Raw genomic sequence first — 27877 nt, 5'->3', positions numbered from 1 at the left:
TTGTCGCTACCGAACCATATTCCCCCCTGGGAAAGACTTGGACTCGCAAAGGAGGAATACTGGAAGATAGGCATGACGGACACCGAGGAAAACAGGAACTTCAGGTGGGCTGTTTTCCTTTCAGAAAATGCCGATGCATGTTACGTGCACTAGAGCAAAGCTTCATAATTGCGAAAACATTGTGTGCCGTAGGAGGCGAAAAGTCCGCCGCTGTCCTTCGACCGTCGGTAAAATGACGTGCCTTTCCAACTACAACGGAAACAAAATCGTGGCAGGGGATAGAGTCGAACCACAGCCCCTCGATCTAGCGCACGCGAGCGTGCGCGCGCTTGATCGAGGGGCCGTTATCGAACGCAGGCACACGCAGTGACAAGCATGGTACTTAACTACTGCTACGCGCCAACGCCACATGAAACGCCACTTCCTAGGCACTTTAAAATGAACAAAGGGATGCTCAAAATGAGAAATAGACTACAAAACGAGCGCACGCACCTCGTGGCTCTCTAGCGCGTGCTTCGGTAAAAAAACACTAAACATTCGCTACTAAAACACAAACTTAGCGCGCCTGTCTGCGGCGCCATTTTTTCTGAGGTCTGTTAGAGTGTCTCCTCGTGTCCCAGGAAGAAAGCTGCTCCAACGTCGGATATACCGCCAGTTTTTGTACCGGCCATGCGCGGCGTACCACGCAAATACGTTAATAATGGCGAAGCGGAGGAGGCGTGCAATTCAGCGAAGTTTGCTGGAGTCAGTGTGTCTCATGTTGGTTCCATGAAGCTACCATATTAACTTATTCGTAGCTTTTGGTTAAGAAGTTCTGAAAAATTCAAAGCCCAGAAAGTAAAGCTAAAGACGCAAATACGATCCAGCGGCAAGCACGGCTCTTTGATGATAATTGTTAGCGGTAGCCGTAATGCTAAGGAGACTTACGTAAGCAGTTTTTAGTGCCCCGACTAATGTTTCTTGATAGGCTGATCTGTATGAAATTTTTAAACCTTGAGCTTAAAGCAGAGGTAAAATGTCTGAAACAGTCGCGAACTTATTGCTAGTGCGAATAATGCCGGGCTCAAGTTTAGCGTACCGGAGTTTCAAGTGCACAGAATCATTGCTCTTTTGTGTTTCGGTTTCCAACTGTAAGACTACAGAACCCTGCACGGGAGAAGATGACTTGTAACTATGGTTTGTTCGTGCACTTCCGTATTTTCAGCTGGATTCACTTCAGCCCCCTGGAAACTGAGCCCCGGTACTACCTTCAGCGCAATGCCATATGTGAGTTTCCCTGTACGCTTCTTGGTGCATATCACGGGCGGGAGATCTGGGAGGCCTTTGCAACGATTGCTTTTCCCTTCAGTGTTCGTGCACCCACAAATTTGCAGATGTTACCGTATTTAATCGCGTAATGAACGCACTTTTTCCCCTGTAAAACAGAAGCAAAGTTGGGGGTGCGTTTATTGCGGGGTAATTTTCCGGATACTTTTTAAGATTGACAAACGGAGGTCGCCACGAAACAAAATAATGCATTAGATAACCTACCTTTCGCAGTAAACACACGCGTACACAATGGGCAAACACAAAGTGTTTTTATTGAACTGCACTAGCGTTCGTTTGTCAACGAAATTCGTCAATTCCGAAATGTCTACCGGCAGCACGCTTCCCATTCTTAACTGCGTACTCCACAACCTTTGACCTAAAACTGGCCGTGTAACTGACATTTCGGCCCATCGCCGACTGAAAAGTGGGGGATGAGCTGAAAAGCAAGGAAGTATCAAAGCTACTACGAAAAAAAAAAAAAAAAAGCAGCGCTGAGATGCTCAGCAGACTGAGCCGACTGAGCTTCGTTGTGATTGGCTGTCCAACGACGCCTCGCCGGACTGTTTGTTCGACTTTACTCCGAGAGATGGCTCTAGGTTGCACGCGCGATCATCGTCAGCGGGAGCGAGTGAAGTGGGAAAGTTACAGTGCGGCCATTCGTGGGACTGGAGGGTTGGAAAGTTGGGGGTGCGTTGATTACGCGGAAAAAAAAAAAGAAAACCTAGTTTTGACGACTAAAGTTGGGAGTGCGTTCATTATGCGAGTGCGTTCATTACGCGAGTAAATACAGTACTTTTTCTTGCAATCTAGTGGTATTGGAGTCACGGAAGAACTGAAATCAACAACTGCTGAAGACATATGTGCTATAATGATTGACATGTGGCATCATGACTGACCTGTGTTGCATACCGGTAGCGTATGCAACACAGTGCCCTGGCGGCGATTTTCCCGACTTTTTATCTCACAGCGTGATGAATTCCCAATGACTTATGTTCGTGTACTTGCGTACCTAGGAATGCATCGTAACGGTCACTATTGGCGGTGAGATGTTTGAGTGGCGCCCTTTGGCTTTTGAAGTCAGCTTTGGGACTCGCGCCGTTGTCGTTTTACACTCCGCTTGGGAGGGGCAGCAGTGCATGTGCTAGAAATTGCCCGCTTTGATGCTATAGGGCATTAAAAAGCGTATTTTCAGCAATTCAGTGATTTTTCTAGCTTCTGTCACTTCTGAATAATTTCAAGCTGTATAGCGCGCAAGTCTGCAACACATGAGGAGAGAGAGAACAACTTTCTTAAGAGTGTCGGTTAGAAGATCGTGTGTAACTCGTCCTTTCTACCTTATTTGCGAGGTTTAGTGCTCAGTGCTCCTGGATAAGTATTCGAAATGCGTAGGCTTCCCTATAGTATTTTTGAGATGCTCTTATGATGACTGAACAAGGCCACAAGCCGCAACTCCCTTATTATTATCATCACATTAAGTTCCACTCCTCCTCGTCCTCAAGTCTAATTCTTCGCACCAAGCAGCGAACCCCTACACGCGCATCGCACAGCAGGAAGTCAAACGGCTGTCTTCTATTTTTTTCGTTGTAGTTCACTTGTATCTGATGAATGTTTTTTCCTGTGCCCGCCGCTTCAATTTTTCTGCACAGTCGCAAACGACTTAGTAGGAGGCTCGGGGATGTTTTCGAGGATCACAAAGTTGTGTGGATATTTTTTTCAGGCTGTACGGCACGCATCCTCTTAATCCGAAATTGGCTTTAGTTATGGCTGCGCGTTAGGAAGTGAATATCCGTAGCGTGCGTGGTTTATTCACATGCAAATACAGTGACAAGGTTTTTGTTACGCCACCGCGAAACGGCTCAGACAGCGTTGCCCAGAGTACTCGAAGGCGGATTTTGGGCCCCGAGTTTCTATCGTAACCATCGTTATCACAACAAACTGACTCTCAACTCGAATGGTTATGACATGATTACAGTGCTGATGGCTTTATACGAACGGAATAAATAGTGAGTGAGTGAGTGAGTGAGTAAACATTTATTTCAGAAAATTGGGTGAGGGTAAAAAGGGTGTTAAAAGAAGACGGGCAAGGGCGGCCATCCTAGTCCGGTAGGCCACGTGCCACGGCCGCTGAACTAGCCCGTTCGACCAGTGCAGCCTGGTCCTGGAGCTGGCCGCTGCGCAGCACGCACTCCCACTGCTCGTAGGTTGGGTGGGTGGGGGGTGAAGGGATAGTAGGGCACTGCCACACCAAATGGAGTGTTGTCAATGGGGAGTTGCAGTGTGTGCAGTTTAGGGAGTAGGTGGTTGGGGATATGTGGTGTAGATGTTGGTGGTTATAGAAAGTGTTGGTCTGTAGGCGCCGCCAGATCCGAGCGTCCGCGGTGGGAAGGGAGGGGTGAGGTGGAGGGTAGTAGCGGCGGGACTGACGGTAGTGGGAGAGTATATCGGCGTAGGTGGGGGGTAAAGGCTGGAGGGTAGGAGGGTCTGGGGGTGGTGGGTGGTTCATCCCCTCCGGCAATGCCCGGTAGGTTAAGGCGCGGGCAGTGGCGTGAGCCACCTCATTCCCGGGAAGAGACGAATGCCCTGGGATCCATACGAGACGGATGTCCGGTAGTGTGGGTCGCTGGGTGAGGATGGAAAGGGAGAGGTTGGTGATGCGACCCATAGCGTAGCGACGGCAGGCGGATTGGGAATCAGTCAGGATGGTGATGTGCGTAGCAGGCGTGTGTGCAATGGTGAGTGCAATGGCCGCCTCCTCTGCAGTGTCAATAGATGTGGTGCGTATGGTGGCTGTAGTGGTGGTGTTGCCTGTTGAGTGTATGATTGCGATGGCGTGTGCAGGGTGTGTGCTGTATGGGGCGGCGTCTGTGTAGTAGGCGGTGGGGTCTGTGCTATAACGTTTAAGTAGTAGTCGTGTGCGGTGTGAGCGGCGCCCCTTGTTGTAGATGGGGTGCATGTGCTTTGGTATTGGGAGCACTTGGATGGCAGCGCGGGTTGTGGGGGGGAGGGTGCAGAAGGTTTCGGGAGTGGGGTTGGAGGGGTAGCCGAGGCGGGTTAGGAGGTGGCGGCCACTGGAGGTAGCTTGTAGCCGCTGGCGTTGACTTGTAAGGTGTGCTTCAATAAGCTCTGGAACGGTATTATAGATGCCCAGCCGAAGGAGGCGTTCCGTCGAAGTGAAGTTGGGAAGCCCAAGGGCTGCCTTATACGACCTTCGTATTAGTGTGTCGAGTTTGGCGATCTCTTGGGATTTTAGAGCGAGGTATGGGGCGCCATAGACAATGCGGTTCGTGATCATGGATTGCACGATCCGGCAGGTGTCTGCCTCTCGGAGTCCGTGTCGACGGGAGCATACTCGTTGGATGAGGTGAGTCAGTTGGGATACTGTTGTGCGGATTTTGGGGAGAAAGGCTGCCCCCGAGCCAGTGTGATGGTATTGCACGCCGAGGATGCGTAGAGTTCTGACCGTTGGTATGGGCTGGGCGTCGATGGTAACCGTCGGGTCGGGGGTGGGCCGTGGGCGGCGCCCGCTAGTTCTGTCACGTAGTATTAGAAGAGCGGATTTGCTGGGTGAGCAGCAGAGCCCACAGTTCCGTAAGTAGTGCGTGATAGTGTCTGTGGCCTCTTGCAGCCGGTCTTGCTGGTAGCCAGGAGAGCCTTTGCGAATCCAGAGAGTAATGTCATCTGCATAAAATGCATGAGAGACATCTGGTATGGAGGATAGCAGTGGTGGGAGACCTGCCAGGGCAATATTAAAGAGTAGAGGCGATATGACAGAGCCTTGTGGTGTGCCCTGCGCTGACGTGTGAAAGCAGTCACTTTTGTGTGGGCCGATGCTCAGGGTAGCAGTGCGGTTCGAAAGGAACGCTCGGGCATAGTTGTATGTTGCGGCGCCGCATCCGGTGTGTTGGAGCTGAGTTAGAATCGCTGAGTGAGTTACATTATCAAAGGCCCCCTTTATGTCTAGTGCTAGAATGGAGCTTGGGTGGGTCTTGCTCAGTTTGTCGATGACTTCTTCTTTAATTTGGAGGTGTATGTCCTGGGCGGAGAGGTTGGCCCGGAACCCGAACATTGTGTGGGGGAGCTGGGCAGTGCTTTCGAGGTGGGCTGTGAGCCGATGGGTGACCAGGCATTCCAGTAGCTTGCCAATACATGATGTCAGGGCGATGGGCCGAAGATTGTCTAAATTGATCGGCTTGTTGGGTTTTGGGAGAAGGCTGATATCTGCATGGCGCCATTGTGGTGGTAACGTGCCGCGGCTCCAATGGTCATTGTAGTATTTGAGGAGGGCCTCGAGATGTTCGTCGTTGAGATTTCGTAGAAGTTTGTAGGTGACTTGGTCATGTCCGGGTGCGGTATTGCGGGTGAGTTTAGCGAGGGCTTGAAGGAGTTCCGTGCTGGTAAAAGGTGCGTCGAGGTCCGGGTTTTGGGCCCCTTGGTAATCCGGGTGATGGGGTGGCTTGACAGGTGTTGGGAAGAGTCGTTGGCGGAGCGTGGAGAGAAGCTGCGCTGGGGGTTTGCGTTGGTTGTGTATCAGACGTGCGATGTCTTGGTTGGTGGCCGTTTTGGAGGGGGATGTGCCCATGAGTTTGCGGAGGATGTGCCAAGCCCGTTTGGTCGTTAGAGCTCCCGCTGGTTGATCACAGAATGAGCGCCAGTTCTGTTGTTGAAGTTCTCTGGCATATTGCTGCGCCGATTCTGTTAATTGAGCGATGCGGCGTTTTAGGTTGCGGTTGTGTCGATTGCGGCGCCAGCGATTCAAATAGTATACCTGCCAGTTTCCAGTATAACAATAATCGAAACAGAGGAATATGTCCAAGCAGCTCTTTGTTTTCCAACCCCTTCAGGCGTAAAAAAAGAAATCCTGGCGTACTCGCGATGACGTTACATGGATTGAAGAAAATTACTCTTGCTCTCTTGAGGGCAGTTTTACTATAACGCATGTCTGAATATTGGGAAGATATGGCTGGGGGAAATGTACCGTAAATATCCCTCCAGGTCTTTACGAACATAGTGCGACTGTATTTTTACCGTATACGTGATTAGCATGCGTGTGCGTGTGTGCGTTCGTGCGTGTGTGTGCATGCGCGTGCATGTGCGCGTGCATGCGCGCGCGCGCGTGTGTGTGTGTGTGTGTGTGTGTGTGTGCGTGCGTGCGTGCGTGCGTGCGTGCGTGCGTGCGTGCGTGCGCGCGCGCGTGTGTGTTATGGCGGCGCACCTGCCGAAATAAAGGAAACCGACTAGCACTAGCTCCTCTCTGTACTGACATTTTATAAGATCAGCAATGCAGTAATGAAAAATGGGTGTGTTATTCCTAAGCATCAAGGATCTGGTTTACACCTACAAATACCAGACGAGCTTGAAACCACGCTTGCTTTGTGGATGAAGCGGTTATGGCGCCGGGCCCAGTATACGACGAGCACAGTCTCCGAGCTTGTGCTGACCATGCTCAATTTCTAACGTTTTGCTCTATAATTCTCCATACTGGTTAGAAGCCTGGTCTAAAACCAGCAGGCGTCTATACACATGGTAGGTTATTGGGAACTCAACCTACATTTCTGGCGCCCCAAAGTGCATGTCGACATACTTTCATGCCATATGACAGCGTAAGGTGACGTATATAATACTTTCGAGCGTTAAGTAAGTTCACAAAAAATGTTTTACCATCTTACACACGATTACCTGGAACCGTAACGTCTCACCCAGAAGGCCTGGAATTTGTTTTAGTCTCGCATTTTCACTGTTGTCGGTTATTAGCAGCTGGTTGTTCCCTTTGTTCGAAAGATTGCTCGATACAGAAGCTGACATCCATCTCCGACTCTACGCGCTCCGCGCAGGACCGACTTCGCAAGGGATGGGGCGATGCCGGCAATGTTTGTTCTGGAGCGTCATCAAAAACTGTACTTTAAATCACGACTTGAGCTAGTGTATGCGATTTTAAGTATTTTATTATGATAAAAACTTACGCACTCGCAAAATCTGGTGCGGACAAGCGTCAAAAGTCAAGCGAGCGCAAAGAAACAGCAGGGAAAGCGAGCCCGAGTGAAGCAGACTCCAAATAAGAGAATCCCTAAGCCGACGTCACGGACGCGCGCTACGCCGTGACGCCCGTGGTCGCGCTTACCGCCAATAGCCCCATACCGGACCATGTCGCATCATCTTGTCCCTTGTAAGACAGTATCAGAACGTAACATAACGAACTGTATACCTTTCGTATTGTATTATTTCATTTGTATAGGGACTCAGAACTGAGCTGTGCACGTTGTATAATTATCTTCTCAGGTTAAGGCCCGGAGCGCACACGTGTATAGTTCCAAGTTTTTTTTTCTTTCAGCTGATTTAGGCGCACTTTTAACAAAAATGAGCCATTACACTCTGTGGTGTACGACCAGCAAAGCTATTCGGCGGCAAAGAAGCAAGTATACGAGCTGTTGATGGAAGCCGGGCTGCGGCTAGCTGTTTTTCGACGTCATTTACTGCGGCTAGCTCTTCCTCGACATCATTCAATCTCGGTATATGGTGTGGAATCCGCTGGTAGACGTATTCGTTCGTGCTGGACAATCGAAGCGCAGCACATCTAAGCAGATAGTGTTTGCACGTGCCACGTATTCGGAAATCTTTTACGTCCTCTCGGTCTGGAAAGAGCGCGACATCTGTACTGCACGAGTTCGTTTTCAGGATACCGCACATGCCTGCATCTCTTGCACCGGCACATCTCGTGTATACCGTTCTGCAGTAGCGTACAAAGCACATTGTTCATTTCAGTGTAACGGCGCAGTATACCGTACTTGTACGATTATAATGCGCCTCCGATTATAATACTCAGGCGTTATAAGAAGAAATTAAAAAAAAAATATTTTGCCACCGGTTTTACCACGATTATGTAAAAACCTGACACCACGTTAACCCGCGTATACATGATAAGTTACATTTTATTTTAGAAGACATTTTAGGTACGCCAAAATTTACTCGCGTGATGTGGGCGGATTGGTTTGGGTTGGATTGAGTTGAATTTCATTATGAGGCACCTGTCAGTCCAACTGTAACGCGGAGACGAATTTTAGGCTTGCATATAGCAAAAGAAAAAGGCGCGTTAGAATTATGCAAATGTGGTATACTGAAGCTTCCTCCTTATCTGCTAGGGTGAAAAGCGTTGCTGTAGTAACATTGGACTCCATAAAGCAATGTAAGAAATGGATGTCTTCTCGCACTCTGCTGCATTATTTACGCCAGATACTTCTGCTCCTGCTTTACGTTTTTTTTTTCTTTCAGATCTTCCGCCGATGTACTACATGCGGCTGTTGTCTATGTGGAACCCATTGGATGACGATGCCATGTAAGATGTTGAGAATGTATCTCCTTTAATGAAGCTGCATGAAGGGGCAACTGGTTTCAGGGCAAACGTTCCTCTGTGATTCGTAAGAGCGGCACGGATACGGCGTGTTTGGCGTAAAGGAAAATAAGAATGACGGGTGAAGTGTCATAGGCGGTGTTTTATTTACGGGTTTCGGGGAATGTTGGAGTATCGCGTTATTTAATGCAGTCATTCATGCTATTTCTAGTTTCATACCGGCAACATTATACGGTTCGGTATGTGGTGCCCGAAATCTGTGTCGTTGGCCCTTATTACTGTGGGATAAATGATAAATGACCCACTGAGAAGGAAAGCTGCGGGCGGTCTCGCGTCTGCGTCTGCAGTTGCAAAACGTCTCCTAAAATGGGCGATGGCTCAAACGTATACGGCATTTGAGTTGAAAAGAAAATGCGGGAAATTTGGGGCTAGGTAGGAATCGAACGGAGGGCTGTACGAATGCTACTCAAGCAGCCTTCCCCGACGCCATCTTGGCTCATTGGCTTCACATCCCTGACGGTGGAGCCAGTCGGTGGAGCAGTCGGTGAGTTGCGGCATTCGTTTTAGAAAGCGCACACGCAGCTCGACGTACCATGGGTTCGACGATGCCCGACACGTCGCTAGGCTCAACGTTAAGGTAATCGCGCGTTAAAGCTCAACGTAGGCCTGACATACATTCACTGAGGCAGACTGTGCGGGATTTGACACTGGCTGCCATGCGTAACATTGCATGCCAGTGAATTTACAACCCGTGAATCGCGTTTAGGTGTTCCCGCACAAAGGAACGCGGGGAGTTCAAGGAAGAGACAACTGCGTCTTGTGGAGCGCATTTCCTCTGGTTCACACGAAAGTAATAATTTTGTATATCGGAGAAACCACGAGGAATTCCTAAATGAATTGCCGGAAGTAGTTTTAATGTGGCACTAAATTTTCTGAAATCTGGAAGGTGGCGCCAAGTAGTGTCTAAACAAGGCGACACCGTATACGTATAAATACAACTTCGGCGGTTTCAATGCGTGATACAAAACCTACACAAAGGAATAGGAAAGGCGGCATTTCACAACTGTTTTATATGGTGATAAGTTGTTAAATGGCTCTCTTCATCTCAGAGTTAAAAGTATGTTGTCGCACCTCTCACTGTCATGGTTTCCAGCATTCGCCTTGTCAGCATACTTACCGAAGATACAACTAAAACATCCGCTTCCAAACATTCTAGCTAGGGCCCTGTCAGTGAAACTTTTCAGTTCAAGTTGCTTCAAGTGAAACCGTTTGATCTGTGATAGAGTACTTGTACTCGACAAAAATCGGTTCTCTGTCCCTTTAAACAATGCGCGAGCTCATCATTGGCTACGACGCGTTCCATGGCGCGTGCGTCGAATTCCGCTGGTCACGTCTCCAGTGAACTGCAGGCTGCCGTGCGGGGCAACACATACGGTACAGCTATGGAGTGGAAAACATCAACATCGTCGGCAGCAGTGAAACGTGGCCTTCCACGCAAATACACCACCTAAGATGAATCAAAGGAGCTGAATCACAGCTACAACAGCAGCAGCAGCAGCAGCAGCACCTAAACCGCAACAACATCATCATCAACGACATCAACATCAACGTAAACATTATTATCATCATCAACAACAACATCAACATCAACGTCAACAATATTAAAATAAACATTATCAACAATGACAACATCATCAACAATGACTATAGCGGAAAAATGACGTAAGGAAGACCTGGGCCAGGGCTGGCCTTAGCAGGGATGACAGATTTTAATGACAGGGGTGCTTTCATGATGATTATGATGAATGGCGCACACCCAGCGGGAGATTTAACATCCTCCCGCGCCCGAGGTGTTAAATCTCCCGCTAAATCGCGCGTCCCAACGAAAGACGAGCAAAATGTTACGGAAGAACGACGCAAGGCAGACCTGGGCCATCGCTGCCCTTAGCGGGGGTCATCACTTTACTCGCACGGGCAATCTACATGATGATGCTGATGCCTACTGACGCATACCCTTCGGGAGATTCAACACACTCCCGCACGTGCAACGTTTACGCCTGCTATTAAGGGTACAAGCAGCGTCCTTCAATGTTCTGGCACAAGCGTTGCAGCGCAAACCGATCCCTTCCTGGGTCAACACATTCCTTATGGACAACGCTTGCGCAAAGAGGCCTTTTGAGTGACACCTTGAACTCCTCGTTCCGTTTCGAGCTGATGCGCCGCTTCTTGTTCGTTTCGAACTCGCCTACGCTGACTTGCGGTCCAGCCTTGAACCCGTCGGTTGAAACCACGCGGGTCGCTTTTCTTCCTGAGCCTCGCGACAGCGCTACTTTTCGTGGCCTCCGCTCAGGCGTGTTGCGAGAAGAGCGAGACGGTGTCAAAAGACCGCCTGAAGTCACTATAGGACGTCACGGTGATCTTCCGTTTTACCGTTTCAAAGGGCATGGTCGCATCTCCCTCCCTCCCGCGACAAAATCGCTGCGAGGATGAATAGGCCCACAATCCTAAAAGGTTGGCTTCCGGTCCATACGGTCAATCCTGAAAGAGCTGTCGGGAGATGCTGTCCTCTTGTCTCCAGCGGTGCATGCGCCACCGTGCAGCTTTCAGCACAGCCTGGTGTCGCCAAAGCGAAGTGGAAGAAAACTCTGTACCCAGCCTTTTGAATGGTTTGATATTCCATAGACTTGCAACCATTTCCCAAAAGGCATTGTCGCGCAACTATCAGTGTCTTGGTGGTGCAGTAGCTCGTGCTAAGACAGCCGAGCCGTGTTCTTAAAAAAGTCTTGTAACCTCTTCAGATGACTCTTTCGGTAGTTTCTTCTCTTGACGAGCTCGTGTTCGTGCTCGTTGTCGGCTCACTGTATGGTTCTTGTGGTGCTCGTACACACTAAACCTTTGTACACCCTTTTAGCCAAACAGGGTGTAGCATAAGTGGAAAAAGGGTGTTGGGAGGCTTTTACACCCGTTTTCTTGAATATCAACACCCTTTTCCTAGCCCTACACCCTTTGTGTGAAAAAAAAAGTGTTGATCAACTTCAACACCCTTGGTTTTTCTTAGTGTGTTGAAAGGGTGCGGAAAAGGTGTTCAGCTGTTCATTGAATAAGGCCATGTTTGGATGTATGATAGCACTGTAAAGAAGACATCCCCTCATATACTCTTCTACTCGCAAGATATTTTCTAACGCAAAAAAAAAAAAACAATTGCTCGTATGCAATGAATGCCCGTTTCCATATGCGGTGCACCGCAAGCCCCAAGTTTAGCTTTGGCACGTGAAACACAAATTTGAAACTTCAAAATTGAAAAAGACTGTAGTCGTGTAGCGGAAAGAGTGTTTACCGACTGCAACACGCTTGGCTTTCTGTAGGTTGTTGAAACGGTGTGAAATAGGTGTTCAGTTGCAAAAAAAGAACAGCGGAGCTGGGGGTCGACCTAGTTTCTTCCGGTGTTCCTAAGTCTTGTTATGTTTGATAAGCTTTGCAATGTTCTTACTAAGCTAAGATGACCGCTGAGGGGTAATGCCAAGCATAACCGGATTTTACAAGGCTGTTCCAGTGTGTCGTGTGCCCCCCCCCCCACTGCCAGGGGATCCAAGGGGGAAACAAGCTAGGTCGGCCCAGAGCTATGCTGTTTCTCCTGCCTTGCACCACTATTGCAAGCTGCGGCAATTTTTTGCCTTTTAAAATCCAAATAAAAGACTAGTATCTTTGAAATGGTACAGTAAGAGGTGCGCATACGCATACGCCCCTTGTGCTCACACTCTAACAAGCTCGAAAGCCGACTTAACTGTTATAACACCCTATCTGCGGTGGTACACCCTTTACAGGTGCTGCAGTTTTTTTCTTTGTATTTTCTTGCTAACGCCACCAAAACTACCTCAAGCTTAAAAACTTCGCTGGTATTAAATTATGCCAATTCATATTGCTTTAAACATCGTGACGTAAAAAACACCCCCGCTTGTGGGAAATGTCCAGTCCACCCGTGTAAACAGGTACAAAATGCCTCCAAAGTTGGAGGTCTCCACACCTTTTTTTTGAGTTGTCGGTCTTTTCTTACACCCTTTTTTCTTTACGCCTTTTTTCTTAGTTTCGAACACCCTAATTTGTAGCTTTACACCCTTCTGGGAAAAACGGTGTGGAAATACTGAACACCCTTTTCGAAGGATGTTCAGGTGGCGGGGAAGATTTGTTTGGTATTTAATAAAATTACATAAGTTATGGAACACAAAAACTACCTCGTAATTAAAAGGTTTTTGCTAACCGCGTGTTAATTTGGATATTTTTATAGTAAAATCTATAGTTAAACAATTAGCGCTAAAATATCTGTTTTTTTGCGAGAAGCCCACCGACTCGATCGGGGGGCTTTCCTCGGCTGGTATAAAAGCAAGAACAGCACATGTACTGCTAAGCAAGTATGCACTCCCTGTACCACTTGCATCCCGTTGGTTTTTTTTTTTTGCTCAATTTGTTTGTGTTCCAACTGTAACTTGTGCGTATTGACTGTTTGTGTTGAATGCTGCGCGCTCCGCCGATTCACATTGCCATCCGCATAGCGTGTTGAGCATCCTCAACACCATTTTTTCATCCGCACACCCTTGTTTTTTGCCAAAACATATTTAAGGGTGTTAGCCATTGCACAAGAGTTTTACACCCTTTTCGGCCAAAAAGGGTGTAAAAAAGTTCAGTGTGTACAGTGCACTGGGTCTCCTCGCAGTTCAGAGAAGTAAGCACGAGTGGTGCAGATTTTCTATCTCCAGGAATACGGAAGCACTAATATCTGTGTTCGGGTGAAACCTCTGGGAGTACTAAGATTGGTGCTGGTCGGCCTTTACAAAGGTCGGATAACGATTCACTCTTTGTGAAGTCGGGAACAAAGATGTACTCGAACTCAAAATCACACCGTGGCGGCTCACTATCCTTTTGTTCACATCCTTAAATTCAAGTGTTTCGTTGTCTACTTGAACGGGATCCACTAGGTCGTCCTTGTCTGCGGCATGCGTGGCCTCGTGTTCTTCACGCTTAGTTTTCTCTGGGGCACTCGAACCTAACTCGGGGCTGGCTCCCACCTGCATGTCTTTCCGCTGAGAATCATCTTCGGCATTTTGGAACCTTGAATCGTGCATTGCAACGATGGCTTGTTCCTGCACGGCTACTTGCGAGACGTTTCCGGACAAATTAGTCTTGACTGTCTTCTCTCGTTGTGTTTGGGGCAATAACCTCTTCTCTGCGTCCCGCGTCGCGTTAAACGAAACTGGTTCTTGCATCACCATCGTGGAGCAGTTGTACTCCGACGGACCTTCTGGCCTCACGCTATCCCGAGTCGATGTTCCGTATGTCGTCATGTGCACAACGCGATGTGCACTCTCCCTTCGTTTTCTCGGCGTCATGGACGTGGACGACCGCGTATCTGTCAGCTCCATCTCCGACAAGTACCTGTGCTCGCTCGTAGTCCTCTCGAAAATGCTCCCAAGCCTCTGCAGTTCACGCGGCTCAACTTTAAATGTGGGGACCGGGAACGTTGGCAAGGTAACCTTCGAGGTCGATGTAAGTGAGCGCACTTCAGAGGGGTCGCTTCGATGCGTTGCGGGCCGAACGCAGTTGAACACAGAAGTCAATGGGCGAGGGCAAATTGGCGTGCCTGCTGTGCCGTTGGTAGTAACTGTTGTGCCGGGCGCCTTGCGAGAGTTCAAATCAGAGCGCAGACGGTTGATGGCACGATATATGGCTTCTCGGTAAGCCAATGCGTCAAAGTAATATCGCTAAACCCTATCATCGCCCAGAAGCTCTTTGATTTCCTCTTCAAATTCATAAAGTGCAGTGTCCCTACTTTCCAGAAGGTCATTGGCCTGTTGAAGGTCGTGAGGAGTCGCCGAGACGGCTTCAAGAAGATCCGTTGCTGCCTTTAGCAGTCTGGTACTTCCGTCGCGAAGGATACGTTGCTGCCTGCGCAGCTTATCAATCGCACATATTCGGTCGGTCGTCACTACGCGGTCAGGGCCAGCCATGCTTACCTCCGGCTGAGGGCGGGGCTGGGAAGCGTAACAGCAGTCCAATGGGTGGGGTTCTACGAACCTCAAGCCGGAGGGGACGTCGGTGTTCTCCTTCACCGCGCGTGTTCATTCTCCGGGGTTTCGGCACCAAAATGTTACGGAAGAACGACGCAAGGCAGACCTGGGCCATGGCTGCCCTTAGAAGCGGTCATCACTTTACCCGACGGGAAATCTACATGATGATGCTGATGATTACTGACGCATATCCATCGTTAGATTCAACAATGACATCATCATCATCGACAACAACGTCATTATAATCAACATCAAAAACAACATCAAACATCATCAACAACAACGGAAGCAAAATCCACCATTATATTCCTTGAAAATATATGCATCTGGTATTCCAAGCAGCATGATTCAACGGATCACAGTGTACAGCCAGCGTGCTAACATATTTCTTCGAGGCCGACTGCACTCAAAATTTCATTCTCCTGAAAACATTAATTTCGTATAGACTGCCTAAAAAGACTGCAAGGTACAAAATATGACAGCTGAAATACGCGTATCCGCGGTGCAATCTACCATGAAAAATCGGAGATTTTGAAAGCGAAATTGAGAATAGCGCGGCCATTACGGCCGGGCCGAACTGACGTTCCAGTCGGCCCATCCGGCCAGCGAGCGGCGGCACGTGGTTGGCTGGCCGGGGCAAACCTGCGCTCAACGCTTCACCCTCGCCGAAGTCCTGGGAGAAGCGCGCCCAGCGGAGCTCGACCGCTTCTCCTGGATGGCCGTAGGGAAAAGCGCAGGGCCGGCAACGATGTCACTTCCGATTAATGGCTGTTTGCGCCATCCGCCAGCAGGTGCACCGTCGCCTGCGACGGAGCTATTTTAAACGTTCTTAGCTAATTAACAACGCAGTCTCGTCCCGGTTGGTCTTGTGGTACGTTCTGTACGTTCAAAATAAATTTGGCATAGGTGAAATGTAAGTGAAGTTGGCCGTTAGCTTGGACGGCACTTAACTTAGGGGACGGGAAGCTCTGCAGGTTTGCCTGCAAGCTCACCGGAGCTTAAACGGGTCATTTTTGTACTTGTTACTAATTAAGCCACAATTTTTATTTGCAGCCCGCTGGAGCTACCTCTTTTTACGACGCCACTGGTAAATATCATGTCCGTTTTGTTTACCCAACCCGGTAAGAAAAATAATTTTGAACTTTGTCTCCGCCCCGCGTACAATTCGGGAGTGCACGGCAAAGTACATATGAACTGGAACTTGGCTTGCTGTAAACCAAGGGGAAAAAAAGCGCGCATTTTGCGGACAGATGTTTATCTATCGATTTATTTATTTCTACCGCGATCTCAGTCTGAAATCTTAGCAGTTTGGGAGAAAAAAAACTTCCAGACGTCACCATAGTAGGCGAAGCGCAGACACACAAACGCACACGCACTCTCTCTCACACAGATACGTACACATATGTACACAAACGCACACGTGCACATGCACATGCATACACGCGCCCACGCACGCACACACACTCACACTCTCAGACACACAAGCGCACACACATTCGCGCACACACACACGCACGCACACACGCACATGCACACATATAGCCACACACGTACACCCGCACGCACGCACGCACGCACACACACACACACACACACACACACACACACACACACACACACACACACACACACACACACACACACACACACACACACACACACATTCTCACACCCACGCACACGCACTCACACACACGTGTGTTTCAAACTACAATACCCCGGAGGATACCGCACGTGTAGTAATAAAAGGACAACTTGACGAAAGCGATGGATTAGCTCCAAGTAAAATTCTAGGTCTCTAATTATTCCACTGACCTAGACTCGTGTGAATTGGCACTAGCTGCTCAGGGACGCGTACGGTAACAGCCGCCGTCTAGCGGCCGCTCGCCTTGGTTGTTTGTGTGGCAAGTCTGAAACAGTTAAAGGCCAACTGCACTCAAATTTGATCTAAAGTTGCTTATGCTGTGAAAATCACAATGACGAAGCTCTAAGTCCGATACCAACATAGCAGAATGACTGCAGGCGTTCAAGATATACATAGTAGACCACGTTTGCACCTGGCGGACAGTCGCCGAAACAGCTCCGGAGATAAGGAACTTGACACGTGGAGCTCGCTCTTCTCCGATGATTGGCATGGCCGACTGCCGGGCACAGTGATGCCGTGGTGACGCTTTCGGCGGGGGTTTCTTTGCTACACCGCCGCGCTGTACCGCCATCGGCATCACATATTTTACAACTAATTTAAAACTAACCACATATGTAAGCGCTATCCGCAATTCTTATGCAATAAGAGAAGTTCGAACATTACACGTGGGCTTGCGGCGTTTCTGAAGTTAGCGATTAAAAAATTCTGTATTACTCAAAAATTCGGCCCTAACGATTCTAGAATTCGAACGATTCGATAATTCGATGCCAACGATTACTCAAAAAAATCGATTATAACGACTCTAACGATTCTAGAAAAGTATGGAATGGCGTAAATGCACTACGGAACAAGAACGAGAGAGGAGCAATATCAGAAATAGTAATCGAGGGCGTACCATAATCAGGCACTTTCCTGGCAAAGAAATTCAATCATTATTTTGTAAAAGCATGTTTTTTTTTCGCCTCTTCATCGACTAATAGTGTTAGCTGTACATCCCATATTAATTGTTCAGACTCATCCATTTTTATGTCGCCTACTACAGCGCAAGAGATGTACGGCCTGTTAAATAAAGAATCGTAGTGCTTGCGGTGTTGAAATAAAGTCAGCAGCTCTTAAAGCAGTCGCTCATGTTATCTGTTTACCTTGTCGCACATATTCAATCTAATTCGAAGCTCAGGAACGTTCCCCAACAAACTTAAAATCGCAAGGGTAACTCATTTTTTAAAGGAGGAGATAAAAACGACCTTGGTAATTACAGACCAATCTCTGTTTTACCTATGTTTTCTAAGGTTATCAAAGAAAAAATAAACTCGCGACTTACTTCTTGCTGCACAAAAAGAACATCATTGTATGAAATCAATGTGGGTTTCAAAAGAAAAAAATCCACTGAAATGACGTTGCTGAATATTAGAGATAAAATATTTGGCAACATAGAAAACATGATAGTTACTGTTGGGTTATTTCTTGACTTCAAAAAAGCCTTTGACTCTGTCAAGCATGAAATTTTACTGCTGAAACTCTCGAGTTACGGTGTCAACGGAATTGCCTTAGACACCGTGAAAAGTTCCTAGAAAACCGTATACAATACACTAAAATTGGCAATGTGAAATCTCACTTCGGTGAAATCACATGTGGAGTTCCGGGGAGTGGATTCTAGCCCTCTACTCTTCATTGTATACATTAATGACATAGTAAACATACCTTTAGCACCAGACAATATTTTGTATGCTGACGGCACCAGTTTATTTTTCTCTGGACCAGATACCGGCGTCCTTAAAGGGGCACTGACACAATAATTTTTCATCTTGTTTTTTTTTTGTTGCGATAAGTAGCTAGTGACCTACTTAAAACCTGTAGAAACCTAATTTGTTTAATTAGACTAATTTGTCTAATTAACGGTTGTTTAATTAGAGGCATTTTAAATGTGCCAGTCGCAGTTTTGGTTTCAACGGGTGCCGCGAAACGATGGATTTTGTGTGAACAAAGCTGACCACGTGACCGTCGGACGGATATCACAGAGCAGAGCTGCCGTAGCCCTGTCGAATCCGCATCGTCGGCAGTTTCTGCGAATGCCCCCACGTACTGATCTCGTGAGCCGCTTAATTACAAAGCGTCCGTGGACGTGACGCAGGCGCTGCGAGTGCAAATGCTACCGCGGCTAAAGAACGACGCGCGCCGCTCGAGACAGTGGGTGGCAAGACGCCTGCTGGGAGCAGCCGGCCGGTCTGCCTACAGGTCCGCCTACAGATGTGTTCAGCTTAGCACTGCGGCGGATATTCGATTGCCCTTCTCGTAAGCGGTGCAGATGACAATTTTAATGCAACCCGCCATCGCATCACTAACTCCTTTCTCATATAACCTGCCATGGTTGGGACTTGGCAGCGGTAACAAGCTATCACTCGAGCTACCTGCGCCGGCCTGGGCCACTTCGCGGCCGTGGCGGCCGCCTGCACAGCGACCGTGCGGCTCGCTCATTGGGCTTTTCATGTCTCCGGCGCGTTTTCGCATCCAATGTAAATAAAAAGTAATAGAAACAGAGTACCTGGAATCGCTGTAGAACTTTGGTCGCGGCCAGCTGCCCGATTAGCTGACGAAATCACGGCGCCTCCACCGCCAACGATCGGGTCGTCCGTTCTCGAGAGCACAAGCTCCGCCCTCCGGCCCTCCGATTGGAGCGGCGAGCCGGGCGAGCCGGCAAAAAACGCCGGTAGTGCGGAAGCGGCAAACACAAACTCGTGACGTGTTTGGATGTTGTTTATTTACAATTGCGCGTGGTCCTCTGCTGGCTGCTCGGTTGCGTTTCGCACACTTTAAAATTGATTTTAAATATGTTCTAGGCTGTATTCGCCGCTGATATTTTGCAGATGATGTATATGTGTTCACACCAATCTATCTCCGAAGTTACCTCGCCTTCAAATTTTTGTGTCAGTACCCCTTTAAGTGGCAGGCCGATCAGTGGCTAAAACATTTATCTAGTTGGCAACCGCAAACAGATTAAACTTAAACGCCAAAGAAAAAAAACTATGTATATGGTATTTAAGCCCCGCAATAAGACGTATACAGCCGCGAAAAGATTATTAGCTTTGAGGAACAACATATTGATCGCTCTAATTAGCTCTACGAAATTCCTAATTAGAGCTGAGGAAAGCTCTAATTAGGAAACGACAAACCATGACAATCTCTACCGCAGCTGACAGAATAGAACTAGCGGAGCTTTCGAAGTTTCAATAAGCGTAAGACAGCTGACATACGGAAGTATAATATGGAGAGGATCGAATACGCTGTAAAGAACGGAGGTAGCCTGAAAGCAGTGAAGAGGCGTCTTGGCGCGGGAAAAAAAATCAGATATATGCACTTAAAAATAAGCAAGGGAATGTCATCACAAATAGGGATAAAATAGTCACAGTGGCCGAGGAGTTCTATAGGGACCTGTACAGTAGCCGGGACATCCAGGATAATGCCGAACAAGACAGTAGTCCAGAGGAGATGCACATCCCACCAGCAACGACCGAAGAAGTAAGAAAGGCTTTGAACGAAATGAAAGGGGGCAAAACACCTGGTGAGGATCAGATAACAGCAGATCTCTTGAAGGATGGTGGAGAAATTGTACTTGAAAAACTGCAAACCTGTATACGCAATGCCTAATGACCGCAAGTGTACCGGAATCTTGGAAGAACGCGAACATCATCCTAATCCATAAGAAAGGCGACATGAAGCACTTGAAAAATTACAGGCTGATCAGCTTACTGTCAGTTGTCTACAAGGTACTTACCAAGGTAATCGCTAACAGAATTTCTGCAACGTTAGATTTTGAGTCAACCTGAAGAACAAGCAGGGTTCCGTAAAGGTTATTCAACAATGGACCATATTCACACGATCAATCAGGTGATAGAGAAGTGCGCTGAGTATACTGAACCCCTATATATAGCCTTCATAGATTATGAGAAAGCATTTGACTCGGTCGAAACCCTAGCAGTCATTCAGGCATTACGGAACCAGGGGGTAGATGAACATTATGTAAGAATACTAGAGGATATCTACAGTGGGTCCACAGCTACCATCATCCTCCATAAGGAGAGCAGTAAAATACCTATAAGGGAGGGTGTCAGACAAGGAGACACAATTTCTCCAAAGTTATTACAGCATGTTTACAAGAAGTATTCAGAACGTTGGATTGGGAACAGGTGGGAGTAAGGGTTAATGGAGAATACCTCAGTAACCTCAGATTCGCTGATGACGTTGCCTTGCTAAGTAACTCGGGGGACGAATTGCAAAGCATGCTTTCCGCACTGGACGAACAGAGTAGAACCGTGGGCCTGAAAATTAAAATGCAGAAAACTAAAGTAATGATCAATAACCTCGGGACAGCACAGCGGTTTGAGATAGGTGGCGAACCAGTGGAAGTGGTAAGCGAATATATCTACTTAGGCCAAGTTGTGACCCCAGATCCCAACCATGAGGCAGAGATAATTAGAACGATAAGAATGGGGTGGGGTGCATATGGCAGACATTCTCAGATGATGAATAGCAGCCTACCATTGTCGCTGAAGAAGAAAGTGTATGACTACTGCATTATACCGGTATTTACCTACGGGGCAGAAACCTGGAGGCTCACTAAGAGGGTTCAACTTAAACTGAGAACGACTCGGCGTGCAATGGAGCGGAAAATGATAGGTGTAATATTAAGGGACAAGAAGAGAGTGGAGTGGGTCAGGGAACAAAAACGTGTTAAGGACATATTAGTAGATATTAAGAAAAAGAAATGGACGTGGGCAGGGCATGCAATGCGAAGACAAAGTAACCGCTGGTCATTAAGGGTAACAGAGTGGATCCCTAAAGAAGGCAAGCATTGCAGGGGGCGGCAGAAAGTTAGATGGGCAGATGAGATCAAGAAGTTTGCGGGGATAAATTGGTCACAGTTGGCACAAGACCGAGGTAATTGGAGAATAATGGGAGATGCCTTTGCGCTGCAGTGGGCGTAGATAGGCTGATGATGATATTGATCGCGTTACATCGCACAAATTTCTCGGTGTCTTCTTTCACGAATATTTAGACTGTTCCCTTCCCATCAACCACTTACGAAAAAGCATTGCCCGGGCAGTTGGCATGCTCTGACGTTGCGTCACTTTTTACCAGTATGGTTAAAAAAGCAAAACTTACTACGGAACAATACACTCGCACCTTCCCTACTGCTTTCTTATGTGGGGACAATGACAAAAACGAACATCAGCTATCTCTATCTGTTACAACAAAGAGCTCTCCGTTTAATTGAACTGCTCCTATTTCGTTCACATACAGCGCAACTTTTCCAAAAACACGAACTGTTAACAATTTACTATATCCGACTTAAAAAATTAGCTATAGATGTGTACCACGAAGTTAAATATAACCGTACTGAATTTTTAAGGAAATTGGCCGAAAAAGAACACATCCACAATTTACGGCATATCATGTACAAGAAAGATAAACTTCGCACCAACTACGGTGCACATAAGTTGACATACCAAATTTCAGATATCTTAAATGAACACCCTAAAGTAATCACGTTAATTCAGGAAAGTCCTTCGATTCATGCATGTAAAAGTAGATTCATGCCTACCTTGTACAAATCCTAAACTATATTCACGCACTCTTAATTCCTCCTCCCATTCTATGCAACTCAAGCGTACTGCACTTGTTTCTTCGTATTTATGTGATACGTGTGTATAAAATATTCATTCATTTTTTTTTTTACATTTGATACCTGTGTATAAGATATCCATTCAATGTTTAGATGCGGAGCATCTCTTTCTTGGGGGTATGTCCCGCGGCATCGGCGTCCGCACTCACACTACGCATGCGCAACTCTCCTCCTTTCCGCTCTCCAACAGCTGCGCGTTACTCTCTCCACTTCTCTACTACCACCTGCTTGCGCTTCTCCTGCGTTCTCGCTTCTGCTCTCGCGGCGCATGCGCTACTCTCCTCCTTTAGTCTCCTCTCCTTCAAGTGTAAATATAAAGCGGGTAGAGCGCTGCGCGCGTTCAGTGCAGCGCTTGCTTCGGTGGACTCCGTTGATGCTTCCGATGAAGTGTGATGGAAGCAACAGTCCCGTCAGTGAGTGGGCTGACGCAAGCACGCGTCAGCATCAGCCCAAACACTAACAGCAACGTTACATCCACTCAAGACAAAGCTGCGAAGCGAAGGGCACGCGACGCTGAACGCAACCGCTTGAAGCGAGTGGCGGACCCTGAACTTCGTCAGCGCGAAGCAGCTTCGAAGCGTCAACAGCGTCAACGTCGAGCAGCGGATCCTGAGCTTCGGCAACGTCAAGCAGCGTCGGTTCGAGAACGTCGAGCGACGGTACCAGAACTTCGACAACGCGAAGTGAAACGCAAACGTACGAAGCGAGCGGCGGTACCGAACCTTCGAGAACGGGAAGCCGTTTGTAAACGTCAGTCAGTCAGTCAGTCAGTCAGTCAGTCAGTCAGTCAGTCAGTCAGTCAGTGAAAACTTCATTACACACCAGTCAAAAAGGGAGCGTTAGGTGCTCCCTCCCCCCATCAGTCGGCCGGTATCCCTTGGGACTTGGCGGCTTCTAGGGCGAGACCGATGATCTTGCGCTGGGTTTCGGAGGTTCGGCTGAGGAGTAGTGCCTCCCAGGATGCTACGTTTCGGTGCGGTTTATTGTACGAAGGACAAGTCCACACCATGTGGACGAGGTCCGCTCGACCAACGTCTACATTCCCATCCGGGGTTCTGTTGTGTTAGTAGTTGGATTTGGGGGAAATGTAGGTGAACCCAGCGATGCTCCGCATCCTACTCAGTGTTCCCCTCGGGAAGATGGGGTAATTTTTTTATTTACCGATCTTCAATGTACTTATGTTCAGTGTCCAATGGTATAACATTTGTGTTCCTCAATTGCGATGTATGTTTTCTTTTTTTTTTCTTCCTTACTCAACGAATGTTCATGTATGACTGGTGATTTACGCGTGTGTAAGCGGGTGAATCGGCGCTTTGTCAGTCCTTCTGTGCCTTTACACCGGTCCCCCCAGGCAACTTGTATCCTTGTTGTCTGAAATAATTTTCTACATTCTACATTCTACAAAATATGTTTACTCTGTAGGGACGCAGCCCATACATATTGTGTGCCCCGCGTGGGGTGATCACAGCGCAGTGAGCGCGCGTCGAACACAGATAAGGACGGCAGCCGCGAACTGTCATGTGCCCCGTGCGTGCGTGTGCGATGAACAGTGTGCACGCACGCAACGAACGAACACGGGTGCAATGCACATCAAACCCGGAACATGCGTACAATCACCGAGTCTGGCTTTGAAAGGGCGTTCACGAGTGCAGTGTGGGGAATTGGACGGAACAGCCCGGCGGCAGCGGAGGACCCGGACGGGAGCAGGAAGGCCCAGACCTACGGAACCACGGCCAGCTCGGACTAACCAGAGCATGCGGTTGGCACGCGCGGAGTGGCGTGCATGGTACAAGGACTCGGACGTTGTCGCGAGTGTCGAAAGAAGCGCCGTATTATTTGTTTCTGCGCAATAGGTGCAGTGCGTTATTTTCAGTGTCGCGTTGTTGCCGCGACCTTTGTGTTTCAAGCTGCTGTTTTTGCACATGTCGTTTTTGTTTTGTTGTGCAGGAATAAACCGGCGATTTCTTTTTCTTGCGTGTTGGCGTCGTTTCGTCGGGCGGGGTCATGCTTGCGGACCCTTTGCACATCAAGGAGGTTCCTTCGGCTCATAAAAATAGCGCGGAACGCCCACTTCCTTTAAATTTATCATTCGCACTGTATCTGTCTCAGAAAAAAGGATATTTTATAAATTTTTCACCACTTTCACTTCCGCGTGCAATTTCTGCTGTATTTGGGCTAGCCCAACGCCACCTTCACCGTTTAGACCTCCAAAAATCTTTGACGAGCTTACTTCAACTCGCACTTCAATCTTTCACGGACGTGTAACATCCCCAAACATCTAATTGACCGCTCTTCTACACGGACCGCACAACTCCAACTCGTATCCCACATCATACATGCATTCTCTGGTGCTGAGACCACCCTCCTTTTTATAAACCTTTTAAAATTCCTCGTTACCCCTACACCCCCAAGAAAAAAATAGTGGGTAACAATACCCGCTCCAGCAAGGCTATGGCAGGTATCGTTATATTCTGACAAAGAACTTCCACCAATCCTCCATTACATTACAACGATACCCTACACAGACGTCAAGCCACATATAAGACAACACTTGCGCAGAACATGGCAAACACGCTGGAATAAACAGACAGACAACAAACTACATGTAATAAAGCCACACTTGGGACGGTAGACATCTGACTCACACAACAGACACATGGAAGTCGCCTTGGGTAGGCTGCGGATAGGGCACACCCATGCAACGCACTCCTATCTGCTGACGGGATCTTCTAGACCCCAGTGCAGCACGTGCGGAGAGGCCCTATCCTTAGTGCACATACTAATCACATACAAGGCACTTCACACAACACGACGCAAACACTTCAGAGAACTCTACAGACAACATATTCCCCTACATCCATCTTTGTTTCTAGGTGACGATGCCATGGTTTCCGTGAAACGTGTGTTTGAGTATTTGTCAGACGGCAAGTTTTTAAACCTCATTTCTTATCACGCATAATCAAATCTGGCCCTATACACCAGCCATCACCATTATCTTTAATTGATTTTACTATGTTCGATTTGCACGTTTTTATGCCTACCCTTGTGTGGTAATCACTTCTCTGGCGCTCTTTGCCCTCGTTGGCCTTGCGCCATTAAACACTGACCATCATCATTAAAGCCAATATAAAATAAATGAACGGGGCTAGAAGCCATTTTTTTAAGAAAAGCTAATTTGTAAGGTAAAAAAACCACTTTCCGCGTTTCATATGCTCTGGCAGCAGGTACATAGAGCGTAAGAAGAGAGTTGGCAATCAAGAAAGGGATTGAAAATAAATGAAGAAAAACAGCTAGCAGAATGTCCTAATTGGGAAGTGCAGTAGAAAAAATGTGAACAGTGTGGAAAAAGAAAGAAAGAACCGGATTTTGTGCAGAAAAAAAATACAGAAGGTGCTTCAATTATAAAAGTTCGCCGCAAATGTCCATCCAGAAGCAGCTGTTTTAGAATGAAAGTCCAGCTGGGGCTTTCCCGCTTATGAGAATACGGAACTGCAAGGTTCCTCTGGAACGCCGCACACATTATGTACAGTATTTAAAAATACAGAGGGAGGCGCCACCGAGGCACTCTAAAGTTAATAAATAGGTCACTGGGTCCCAAAAGGTCACTCGACTCCCAAACTGACCCAAGTTACTGTGGCGATCACAACCCAGAGCTGGGCGCACCTAGGCGCCGCCGCCCAACACCTCAAAACCAAATCGTTCCCGGTCCCGACAACATAACGAACAAGCTGCTTCGCAGCCTTGACGACCCCTGAATCGCAGACCTGGCTACTCTTTTCAATGAATGCTGGGAGAAGAGGGAACTTCCGCCTCAATGGAAGACAGCCAAACCCGTTCTCATCCCCAAACCGGGGAAACAGCCACGCATCGATCACCTCCGGCCGATATCCTTAACATCGTTCCTGGGCAAGCTCCTAGAGTACATCGTTCTCACCCGCCTCAACATTCACATCGAAAGGAACCGTGCACCTGCTCCCTCACTCCATCCTGGGAATCCGACCAGAGCTGTCTACACAGGACTTCATGCTGCAACTAAAAAAAAACAAAACAATAGATGCTCGCTTCAGCTCCACAAATAATCTTAGGCCTCGATTTAACGCTAGCGGTGGACTGTGTCAGCCACTCGGCAATCATGGAAGGATTAGCCACGGCTGAAGTGGGTGCGTGAGCGTACAGCTAAATTTGTTACTTTCCCAGCGATCGAACAGCCACAGTCAACACCATCAGTTCGCCTCGGTAGCAAAAGTACACACCAGGGTTTGGTTCTTCCCACCTTCCTCTTTATTATGGACGACGAGGCCTCCCTCGCTCCTCGGCGCCTTCCCCGACATACGTCACACCATCTACGCCGACAACATCACGTTGTGGGTTACTCGATGATCTGGCGGTCATATTCAAGATACCCTCCGAACCGCAACTCAAATCGTCGAGCCGCATGCTGCCTCTCGCGGATTGGGCTGTTCCCCAACAAAATCAGACATTCTTCTACACAGACATTCTTCTAAACATTCTTCTACACACTCTCCCCATCCACACCTCTACCTTCGGCGGCCAGCCCATCCCAATAGTTGACAGCATCAAGCTTCTAGGTCTCCGTATATGCAGGCAAACGGATATAATGTAGATACTCTCCGAGCCCTCGAAAAAAGGGGTTTACCAGACTACATGACTCATGTCTCGCATAGCTACCAACCACATAGGAGTGACAGCAAACAACCTAATACGTCTCGTACAAGCCTTCCTTATTAGTCGCATATCATACGTCACCCGTTTTCTAAACCTCAAACTTAGCGAAACACAAAATTGAAGCTATGATACGTCAATCATACAAACAGGGCCTAGACGAAATTATCGATGCCAGACGGGTCTCGCAACTATAGAGCGAATCACGAGGAGTGACACTGGATGCCACTTTCTTCAGAGACTGCCTCAGTCACCCCACCATCTCTGATGCGTCGACATGCAGACATTTGAGACCAATTGGTAATCCACCCCCTCCCTCAACACATGCACCCGATTCATAACGAAGAAAGGCCCCGAGCGAGAGCACAGGCTCTGCACAGCCAGCACTCCTCCTACAACCCGCAAGCTGCCTACGTGTATTCTATTGTTAGTTGTACTTGAACCGCCCGCGGTTCGAACTTAGCCACAGAACGAAGAGAACGATGAAGAAGATATGTACGTGCAGCACGCAGCGCGTGCTTCGCCCGTTTGCTTTGTCAATTGAAAATAACACGACGCTTGCTGAAATGTATGCCGAGTTTAGCGTATCTTCTCTTCGGCGCCATTAAAGCCGAGGCGCGGTTTTCCAACACCGATTTTTGGTGCTGAAACAAGGAAATCAAGCCAGCGCCATCAGCCTTTAATTCCCGGCGTGGGGGAGGGGCACTTCGAGCTGGGCCGGCGTGGAACGAGCGAAGCACAAGCGGGCCTCACGACGAGCCATGAACACGATGATGATGATGAGAAAACTTTATTTTACCCAAACTGGGCGAGGGAAGGGGACGAAAAAAGCGTTCGACGGTCCTTCCCCGTCAGATGGCGGCCAGGAGCCCGTGAGCTTTAGCGGCATCTTCGGCCAGTTGGACAAGGCTGCGTCGAGTCTCTTGGTTGGAGCTTAGCAAAACGGCCTCCCATTGCTCCAGAGTCCTTATCACTATTGTCTGTGATGTGTGCTATGGTTTCTCGGTACAGGCCCATACGATGTGCTGCAGGTTGGCTCGTTCGGAGCACCATCTACATTGCTCTTTGTAAAGGTCTGGGTAAAGCGGCTGCAGGCTACGGGGTTCGGAAAGGTGTTGGACTGCAAGAGTCACCAGGAGACTGCCACCGACTGA

General features: G+C 48.2%; 1 protein-coding gene across 1 annotated transcript; it reads left to right on the top strand.

Moving 5' to 3' along the window:
* On the top strand, positions 1–27877 carry LOC144146501 (uncharacterized). Its single transcript, XM_077678446.1, has 5 exons — positions 1–104; positions 1205–1266; positions 8575–8638; positions 15769–15836; positions 27735–27877. Exons 1-5 carry the CDS (start codon positions 73–75, stop codon positions 27875–27877), a joined length of 369 nt encoding a protein of 122 aa, XP_077534572.1. The 5' UTR covers positions 1–72.

This window comes from Haemaphysalis longicornis, unplaced genomic scaffold (genome assembly GCF_048455015.1).
Source record: "Haemaphysalis longicornis isolate Haplotype H1 unplaced genomic scaffold, Haemaphysalis longicornis Haplotype H1 scaffold_7, whole genome shotgun sequence".
NCBI classification, from domain to species: Eukaryota; Metazoa; Arthropoda; class Arachnida; order Ixodida; family Ixodidae; genus Haemaphysalis; species Haemaphysalis longicornis.
This window is presented reverse-complemented; position numbering and strand designations above follow the sequence as displayed.

Coding starts and splice junctions, on each gene's coding strand:
- LOC144146501 (XM_077678446.1), top strand. CDS start 73: ATGACGGACACCGAGGAAAACAGGAACTTCAG. Junction 1,267..8,574: donor CCTTCAGCGCAATGCCATAT/GTGAGTTTCCCT, acceptor TTTTTCTTTCAG/ATCTTCCGCCGATGTACTAC. Junction 8,639..15,768: donor CCATTGGATGACGATGCCAT/GTAAGATGTTGA, acceptor TTTTATTTGCAG/CCCGCTGGAGCTACCTCTTT.